The sequence below is a fragment of the Fonticula alba genome, assembly GCF_000388065.1.
Source record: "Fonticula alba strain ATCC 38817 unplaced genomic scaffold supercont2.8, whole genome shotgun sequence".
Taxonomy (NCBI): domain Eukaryota; order Rotosphaerida; family Fonticulaceae; genus Fonticula; species Fonticula alba.
The window spans coordinates 525,420-533,643 of NW_009242978.1; the positions used below are offsets into that span (position 1 = coordinate 525,420).

Sequence of the window (8,224 nt, forward strand, 5' to 3'; positions counted from 1 at the left end):
CCCCCCCCCCTCCCCTCCACCGATGCAGATGTCCTGTCCCGCGTTGAGCCTCTCCCTGTCGCGAGCTCTCCCACCCGCCGGGGCACCGCCCTTCACCGACTGTGACACATCCCTGGCGGAGCTGCTGTCGCTGGCTGCGCACCCCTCCCAAGCGGTGTGCTTCCTGGCCCTGCACGCGCATTGGGACTCGGCAGTGTCCGGGCTGTCAACCCTCCGCTTGGCGTCGGCCTCGAGCTCGCCGGCACCGCTGAGCTCGCCCTTCACCCTTACCGGCAGTCGGATGGCCGAGGCGTCCCTCTCTCGCGGAAGCACCGCCGCCGCCCACGCCAGCGACCCGCTCCTGCGGCAGTTCACCCGGAACCAGAGCATCGCCGAGCAGTCCCTCCACTCGGACAGCTCCTTCGACTCGCCCTGCTACATTCAGACCTACTTCTTTGTGGCCCAGCTGCTGTCCCGGCGTTTGGCCGGCCGGCCGACCATGACCGAGGGTCCGTGCTCTTCTGTCACCCACCCTTGCCACCATCACGCCGAGACTGACCCCCCCCCCCCCCCGCCCCCCTGCCGGGCAGCCCTTCACACTGGCGATGGCCTGCTCCCGGTGCTTCGCCAGCTGCTGACCCTGGTGCCGGCTGGTCTGCGCCCCGTGGATTATGTGTCTCTCCTTCAAATCTTCCTGCCAGACGCGCGCGACATTGAGCAGCTCCTCGACCGGGCGGCCATCAACGCCACCGAGGTCCGGTCGCTGGTTGCCGTGGCGACCCGAATGACCACCCTCTCGGCGGCTCCGCCCGCCGCTCCCCGCCCGGCAGCCGCCGCCCTAGACCAGTGGGAGGCGCTTTTCGCCCCCCTCCTGGGTGCCATGGCCCAGTCCCTTGGGCACTGCTAAAATGCCCTCTTCCTGAGCGCGGGGACGGGGGAGCAATCTTGGCCCTGCCTCTTCTTTAGGCCCCCCCTTCTCGCCTTGCTCGCCCTTTTTATTTCCCCCCATATCCCCGCAGTTGGCCAGGACCCGCAGTCGCGTGTATGCGCATGCATGCGTTCTCTTCAAATACATTCCCCTTGACACAGAGAGCCGGGCGCCTTCCCGGCGCGCGGTTGCAGTCACCCGACCTCCGATCAGAGAGCGGGGGAGGGGGGGGGGGAGGGGAAGCAGCCTGGGTCGCGCTAGAATCGGAAGATCGACCGGGCAATTCCCTGGCCAAGGCCTAGGCCAAAGCCTCCGACCGCCGAGTTGGCGAACCGCGACCCGACGCGCTTGGCGCCTGGGCCGGGTGGTGGGGTGCGTGTGCGTGCATGTTAGAGCGCTGGATATCCGACCGAAAGCTGACCAACCATTTGACCCTGCGGTCCCTTCTTTCGCTCGCTCGCTCGCTCCCTCTCTCTCTCTCCCTTTTGCTCCCGGGCCCTCCTAGTTGCTGCTCGGCATGGCTCCCCCTTGCCGTCCCAACCTCGGAGGGCGGTCCCCTGCAAAATGGGCCAGACTCTACGTACCATCCAGTGTCTTGTTGCTGGAGTGGCTGCGCGGCGCGCCGGGCGTCGGCTGCTGCATGGGCATGTCCCCGCGTTGCTGGGGCGACGCGGTGGATGTCCCGCTGCGGAGGGGGGCCCCATTGGTGTTGGTGTCAGCTTGGCATGCACACTGGGACCCGTCTCAAAGCATGGGCCGGGAGGGCCTCAGCCAGGCGTGCAAGGACGTACGGGACATTGACGATGGAGGAGGGGAACTTGCCATAGCGCCCGTCGCCGGTATAGCCAAACCACCACTGGTTGTTGCCTGGTCCCCGATCGTGGGGGCGGAAAGGTGGAGGAGGGCAAGTCAGTTTGTGGAATACATTGTCCCACACACCGGCCCTTGGGGGGAAGCTCCGCGTGCAGGCCGAAGGAAAGGGGCGAGAGGGGGGAGGCAAGCCGACACGCGTACCGGTGCTGGTCACCTCCACGGGCTGGCCGCGGCGAAGGGGAAGATACTCGCTCTGGGCATTGGTGTCATACAGGCCGAAGTCCTCCTGGCATATGGCCGTGAAGAGAACCGGCGGCCGGTGGTAGGGGGGGATCTCGGCGCGGCCGCGTGCCGGGGGCATTGGCATGCCGCTGCCGTAGGCCGAATCGGCCCAGGTCCCGGCACCGGGCACTGGCATCGGGACAACCCCCCCGCCGGCCTGGTATGCCGAGGAGGTGGCCTTCGGCGCGGGGGAATAGCCCAATGTACCGGAGGGCGAGTAGATCGACTCCGGGAACTGCTCCGTGTCGTAGGTCCGCGTGACGGCCATGGACGAGGGGCGCTGGGGCCGACTGGCGGCGGCCGCCTGGCGGGCGCTGTACCCCGGCGAGGGGTACTCCTCGGTGACCTGGGTCCGGCTCATCGGGCCGTCCGGCAGCATTTCCAAAATGGCATGGAGCTCGGACTTGCCAATGGCCCCGAGCTCCCAGAGGCGCTCGATCGACGCGCGGGCCTGGTCCAGCGTGCGGCTGACCTCCTGATCGAGGGCAGACATCTTTCTCAAGAGGGATTCAGGGGGAGGGGCGAGGAGAGGGAGAGGGGAGAGGGGGAGAGGGGGAGAGGGGGAGAGGGGAATGGAGATGGGGCGGTGGGGGAGGGCAAAGGGGCGGAGGGCTGGGCTGAGCTGGGATTGTGGGTGAAGTCTGTCTTTTTGTCATCGGGCAGGGCTGGCCCCCTTGTTTTTCTTCACACCCCGGCCCACCGGCCGCGGTCACCATCTGAGCAGAGCCATATGGCTTCCTCAGCCGTAAAGACGCAGATGCACACACATCATGCGCACATGAGAGGCAAGCAAATCGCAGCCCTCAAGGAGGAGGAGGGGAATGCCTGGAGACCCTGCAGGGAAGGCTGGCCATTGTTGGGCGCGATCCGGGCACAGCATGGCCAGGGCAGGGGCAGTTCTTGCCCACGGCGCACTTCCCAGAATGGGACCCCGGGCGTCGGGTCGTGGAAAGTCCTCCCCCGCCCGCTCGCCACACGCGCCGAACAATCCCATCAGCCCCCGAGAATGAGGGTGACCCTTTCCGCCCCGCGAGAAGGCGCGATCGGAATACGGTCTGGTGCGTGGGCCGGCGGCACCCGACCGTGGGCTCGTCGCCCGGGCCCCCCCCCCCCCCCCCCCCGGTGTTGTGTTGGTGCCGGGCCCGGGCGGCGGCGTCCAGGCTGGCCCATTCCACATGCGTAAAAGAGCACCCCGAAGCGGGGAAGCCAGAACCTTTGAGTCATATACCGGGAGATAATAAATTACAATTAATAACATGCAGAGGAGGTCACGAGAACATGCCCCGGTTCCGTTTCATCGCCCGGTGAATCTGCTTTTCCAGGCCGCTCGCCTCGGGCCCGGGGATCTCTGCGGCGCGCAAACACATCCGCGGGAGCCGGCATGCCCAGCGGCACGGTCCGGCAGGCCGGCCAGGAGGGAGACCGGGCAGGCAGACAGGCAGGCAGACAGGCAGGGGAGGAGCACGGAGGACGGGCAATAGATGTCAGCCGCCCATGCGAGCCGCAAGCATATGGCGGCATTCGCACGCAAGGAACGAGGGCGAGGGACGCACTGCTCAAGTCGGCCAGCGCATCATCATAGGCCCCCAGGGCAAAGTGGGCCTGCGCCCGGCGGTACCGGGCCTTCCGGAACTGGGGCTCGGTTCGGTCCTGCGTGCAATACACCCCGTCGGGGGAATTCGCCCGGTGGGCCGGGTGGCAGGTGTCGCACCCTGCGCGCTGCTTGGGGCCCGCCGCGGGACACTCGCCCGGCTGGGGCGCCAGCACGCGATTCAGCTGGGACAGCGCCTCCAGCGGGCGATTCAGCTGGGCACAAAAAAAAATGGAAAGTCAGAGGCCGGCGGGTGCTCCCCCTCACCATGGGCGGCATGGGCCCCCTCGCCTGCCATGTCCATCCGTCGGTCGGGCGATCCGTCTGTTTGTTGCCGGCCACCCCCTCTCCCGGCCATGGTGTCGGCCCCTTGCGCCAGCATGTGCGCGCATGGGCAGCTTGGACGAACCTTCAACGAGCAGGCCGCATGGTTCAAGCGAAGGGTGCGCTGGAGAAAGGCCGGGCATTCAGCCGGCCCGGGGGACTCGGCCCCGGCGGCGCGACCGTCCGCGGAGCTGGCATGCGCCCGCGAGGCCCCGCTGCTGGAGAAGAGGCTGGAAAAATGCAGGTCCATGAAGCAAAGTGCATGGTGGTAGACAGCCGCCGCCGGGCCAAAGCGCCCGGCCTGGAAGAGGGCATTGCCCAGGCCGCGCAGGCGCAATGTCTTGTTGGCCGACGGCATGCGCCAGTGCGTCAGCGGCGCGCCGGGCCGGACTCGGGGCACAGGCGAGGCAAAGGAAAACCACCAATAAAAAGGACGCACCTCGGCCAGGATGGCCTCACGACTGGACAGCTCCCACACATCGGGGATCCATTGGCCGGCCGGGGTCCAGTCGACGAGCTCCAGCAGCAGGTCCACCTGCGGGGGGGGCCGGTCGCGCACGGCCTCCAGCACCCGCAGCACCGGGTCCCGAGCCACCAGCGGGGCCAGGGCCTGGTGGATGGCCGACCCGCCGCAGGCGGGCAGAGCCGACCCGACCGGGGCCCCGGTGGCCGTCTGCCGGAGCTCGGCTTCCAGAGCCTGCCGTCGGAAGGCCGCCAGCTTGGCGACCACCTGCTGTGCGAGTTCGGCCGACCGGAGAGACAGGATGCCCCGGGCCGGGGCCGGGGCCGGGGCCGGGGCCGGGGACTCCGGAGGGGCGGCGTAGGACGGCCGGCCCGGGGGGAGGGTCGCGAGAACCGGGGCCCCGGCCGCGGTGGCCGTCAGTAATCCAACCACCGCCTCCTCGATCAGGGGCTGGAAGCCGCGACCGATGCTGCGATCATCAAAGTCAGTCTTTGCCAGTGGCATGGGCATGGCGCGGGTCTCCTTGGTCTCCCTGCCCCCCGTCCTCTGCCTCTGCCCCTTCGGGCTGCCTCGGGGTTTGCAACGAACCGGATGTCCAGAATCCCATCGGCGCGTCGGGCCGTAAACAGCGGCCCATCATCGCCCTCGGGGGCGGGCAAGTCCTGGCCGGCAGACGCATCGAGCCAAGCATCGACCGAGCGCCCGGCAAAGCAAGCCGCACAGGACTCCACGTCAGGCGCCCCGGGGCCCTGCCGGCCGAGGGCACACGGGCAAAAGGCCCCGATGGTGGTTTGGCCCGACGGCGAGGGGGCATGCGAGCATGCATCGTGCGAGGCATCCGCCCGGTCGGGCAGCCCGCCTCCGGGCAGCCGGAGGCCAATTCGCACGCCAGCCGAGGACCCGGCCAGTGCGGCCGGCGGGGGATCGCCAGGCCGGCGGCCCAGGAGACCGGACGGCAGCAGGAGGCTGGCCGCCGGGTCCAGCCGGAGTGGGAGGCCGGTCGCCCGGGGCGACTTGGCCAGATGGCCAGCCATGCGGCACGGGGGGGGGGGGGGGAGGACGCAGAAGCGGGCGGGACAGGGGCGGGGGAGGAGGCGGGGGGACGTGTGTTATGGGCGTCTGTGTGCAGGCATGCGGGCGGAGCGCTCAACGGGGGGATCTGATGTTGCTGGCGATGGGGTGGCTCGACGCGACATGGCCCCCGAAGGGCGGGCTGCCCCGCTCGGGCGATCTCCGGGCCACAACCCCAGGGGGGGGGGGGGCAATGCCGATCGGGCCCCCGGCCCTGCGGAGAAACATAGGAAGGGAGTAGGGGTGTGTGAGAGGAGGGTGAGTATGTGCGCCCTGAAGAGAACGCGGGCCTCCGGTGACCAGAGGGGATAGACACCCCCCCCCCCCCCCTCCTCCCCCTTCCCCCCCTTGATTTCACCTTTCTCCCCTCGCGCGGACTTGTCTGCCAATCAGATGCTTCGCGTGCACCAGGCCCGCCGCCTGGCCACCTGGCCGGCGCTGGCCCGGGCGCTGGGCTCGGCCGCCGCCACCGCCGGGGATGGCTCGCGGCGGCCTAGCGCCAACCCGGCCGCCGCTTCGGCGGTCGACCGGCAAACACACAGCCAGCTGATCTCCGGGCTTTTGAACACCATGCCAGCCTTCTCGGAGGCCACCGAGCGAGCCGCGTGCGTGCTCTTCTCGCAGCCGATGCCGGGGCGCCTGCGCGCCACGCGCGCGCAGAATGACTACACGCAGGATGTGTCCCTGGCCGGGTTACGCCGGGGCGCCGGGTCGACCGGCGGCCGGACGCCGCAGCCCCCGCCGCGGCCCTCCATGCGCCCCCTCGGGCAGATTGCCTTCGCCGGGTCCATCCACAACAAGGCCGAGGCGGTGGCCGGCCTGCCGCCCTCGGTCAAGGGGCTGCCGCTGGTGGCCTTTGCCGGGCGGTCGAACGCCGGCAAGTCCACGCTCCTGAATTGCCTGGCCTCCACTGGTGGCCGGCGGACGCACCTGGTCAAGACGGCCAAGACCCCGGTGCGACGGGCCCCCCTCCCATGCCTCGAACGTCCCCCATGCGCCACATGCTGACCGCCGCCCTGGCCGCCGCCCCGTCGGGCTGGGCACCCCCCCCGACGGACCCGCTCCCCCCCCGTGCACAGGGCCACACCCGATCGCTGAACATCTTCAATGTGGCCGACACCTTCGGCATGGTGGACATGCCGGGCTACGGCCACGGCAGTCGGGCCGAGTGGGGCGAGTTGGTCGAGACTTTCCTCCAGCACTCGCCGAAGTCCGTGCACAGGACGCAGGCTGCCTCTTGCTCTTCCTCCTTTTTTTTTTCCTCGGCTCCCCCTTGCCACACCCGCGCCTGCCTACGTTCGCCTGACTCTCCCCGCCCCGCGTCCCTCCCCCCTCCCCCCCCCTGCCGGACCATGTGCAGGATCTCTCGCGTGTACCTGCTGGTGGATTCGCGGCGCGGCCTGATGGACTCCGACGTGTACATGAGTTATTGGCTGAATGATCGGGCCATCCCCTTCCAGGTACCCCCCCCCCCTCATGCTTGGCATGGCCGTCGCCGAGACGGGGCGCTGCTCCTCGCCTCGTCCCCTCCCCCCCCCCCCCCCCGTTTGGCACAATCTCACCCGCTGTTCCGCAGTTCATCCTCACCAAGATGGACCTCGTATCGGCCGGGGCCGTGGAGCGCCGGCGTCGCGAGATCGCGCAGTTCATCGTGTCCGGCGAGCTCCCGGCCGCCGATGAGGCCGAGCAGGAGGCGCAAGTGGACCCGACCGCGCCGGCGGCCGACCTGTCCTGGTCGCACGACCGCCGAGCCGTGTCCAATGGCCTCCCCCTGGCCTTCCCCCTGGTGCTGGCGGTCTCGGCCAAGCCCACCAAGCAGGTGATGAAGCGCAAGTCGGCTCGAGCCGGCCCGGGGCCGGCGGCTGCGGCTGCGGCTGCGGCTGCGCCGGCGGCGCCGGCCACGCCCCCGGCCCCGGGCGCCGGGGACGAAGAGTCGCTCTTGCGGTTCTTCGATTCAACCGGCGATCCGGACGGCATGATCCTCCTGCGGAATATGATCATCGACTCGACCCTCGGGCCGCGGCCAGCCATCTCGCCGGAGGCCTGGCGCCGGTACCGGACGCAGGCCCCGGCGCCCGGCGGCAAGGTGCCAACGAAGAAATGATACCCACGCCCCACTAGATACCCACGGATGTGCTTGGAGATCACGTTGCTGTCACGCGCGCGGCGAGTACCTAACTGACCGGTGTGTAGGATGTGTGGGGCTCTCCCACCGCGGGGGCCGCTCGTCTGTTGGGCGCAGATCGCCATCGGCGTTTGGTGCTGGCGTGGGGGGCTCCACCGCGGCGTTCGCGCCCGGCGCCGAGCCTTGCCGATGGGCGTGGGGGGCGGGGGGGGGGGGAGGGGGGGGGGGGGGGAATTCAAAATCCCCCTGTGGACAAACGGCCTGGGCCGGGGCGGGGGCGCGATCGGGCCGTTTTTCTTCCCGCCCTCGGCGCGCCCGTTGGGACGAGGTGCGTGTGTGTTTGGGGGGGATGCTCCCGCCAGATGGCGCGCGCGCGCGCGTGTGCGCGCGTACGGAGAAACGCCCGCTACGCAGAGGACCCCTCCGGTTCCCGCGGAGGGGGCGCGGATCCTTGTTGCACCGGCGCGGGTCTTGGCCAACCGCGGCCCCTGGGCAACCCATCCCCCCCCCCCCCCCGTACCCCCTACCTCTGATTGCCCGCATTTCGTCTGTGTCCCGCTCCCCGGCCCGCCCCTCCTTTCCTTTCCTCCCCAACTTCCCCCGCTTCCTCTCGCCCCCCCCCCCCCTTCATCACCACACGCAGTCGCC

General features: G+C 69.8%; 4 protein-coding genes across 5 annotated transcripts in view; 2 read left to right on the plus strand and 2 right to left on the minus strand.

The window, feature by feature from the left end:
- Nucleotides 1-1,062, plus strand: part of H696_04772 (hypothetical protein) — a 5,445-nt gene extending 4,383 nt beyond the window's left edge. Inside the window, exons 6-7 of the mRNA XM_009498635.1 lie at nt 29-488; nt 570-1,062. Of these exons, the coding sequence (XP_009496910.1) occupies nt 29-488; nt 570-886 (777 nt within the window). The 3' untranslated portion in view covers nt 887-1,062. The remainder of the gene's footprint in view (nt 1-28; nt 489-569) is intronic.
- Nucleotides 1,063-1,164: 102 nt separating this feature from the next.
- H696_04773 (hypothetical protein) lies at nt 1,165-2,495 on the minus strand (the record flags this gene model as incomplete). The annotated part of the gene is made up of 4 exons (XM_009498636.1): nt 1,165-1,262; nt 1,492-1,592; nt 1,699-1,774; nt 1,922-2,495. 4 exons carry the CDS (start codon nt 2,493-2,495, stop codon nt 1,165-1,167), a joined length of 849 nt encoding a protein of 282 aa, XP_009496911.1.
- A 713-nt stretch (nt 2,496-3,208) lies between these two features.
- On the minus strand, nt 3,209-5,471 carry H696_04774. 2 transcript variants are annotated; one of them, XM_009498637.1, is made up of 5 exons: nt 4,969-5,471; nt 4,357-4,849; nt 4,003-4,257; nt 3,556-3,808; nt 3,209-3,350 (listed from the first exon to the last, which is right to left on the minus strand). In XM_009498637.1, the coding sequence occupies exons 1-5, from the start codon at nt 5,412-5,414 to the stop codon at nt 3,271-3,273; spliced, it is 1,527 nt and encodes a 508-aa protein (XP_009496912.1). In that variant the 5' UTR covers nt 5,415-5,471; the 3' UTR covers nt 3,209-3,270. The 2 variants fall into 2 exon arrangements, with proteins under 2 accessions (XP_009496912.1, XP_009496913.1); XM_009498638.1 differs by having other exon boundaries at nt 4,357-5,471.
- A 307-nt stretch (nt 5,472-5,778) lies between these two features.
- H696_04775 (hypothetical protein) lies at nt 5,779-7,595 on the plus strand. The gene is made up of 4 exons (XM_009498639.1): nt 5,779-6,405; nt 6,531-6,661; nt 6,812-6,911; nt 7,028-7,595. The coding sequence occupies exons 1-4, from the start codon at nt 5,845-5,847 to the stop codon at nt 7,553-7,555; spliced, it is 1,320 nt and encodes a 439-aa protein (XP_009496914.1). The 5' UTR covers nt 5,779-5,844; the 3' UTR covers nt 7,556-7,595.
- The last annotated feature ends 629 nt before the right edge of the window (nt 7,596-8,224 follow it).

What these genes read in the sequence shown, in the direction of transcription:
- H696_04774 (XM_009498637.1), bottom strand. Translation starts at nt 5,414, where the DNA reads ATGGCTGGCCATCTGGCCAAGTCGCCCCGGGCGACCGGCCTCCCACTC. An exon ending in GTGAGGCCATCCTGGCCGAG is followed by an intron (nt 4,258 to 4,356) that starts GTGCGTCCTTTT and finishes TCGGCCAACAAG; the next exon opens with ACATTGCGCCTGCGCGGCCT. An exon ending in TGCGCTGGCCGACTTGAGCA is followed by an intron (nt 3,351 to 3,555) that starts GTGCGTCCCTCG and finishes TGCGCGCCGCAG; the next exon opens with AGATCCCCGGGCCCGAGGCG.
- H696_04775 (XM_009498639.1), top strand. Translation starts at nt 5,845, where the DNA reads ATGCTTCGCGTGCACCAGGCCCGCCGCCTGGCCACCTGGCCGGCGCTG. An exon ending in TCAAGACGGCCAAGACCCCG is followed by an intron (nt 6,406 to 6,530) that starts GTGCGACGGGCC and finishes CCCCGTGCACAG; the next exon opens with GGCCACACCCGATCGCTGAA. An exon ending in TTCCTCCAGCACTCGCCGAA is followed by an intron (nt 6,662 to 6,811) that starts GTCCGTGCACAG and finishes GACCATGTGCAG; the next exon opens with GATCTCTCGCGTGTACCTGC.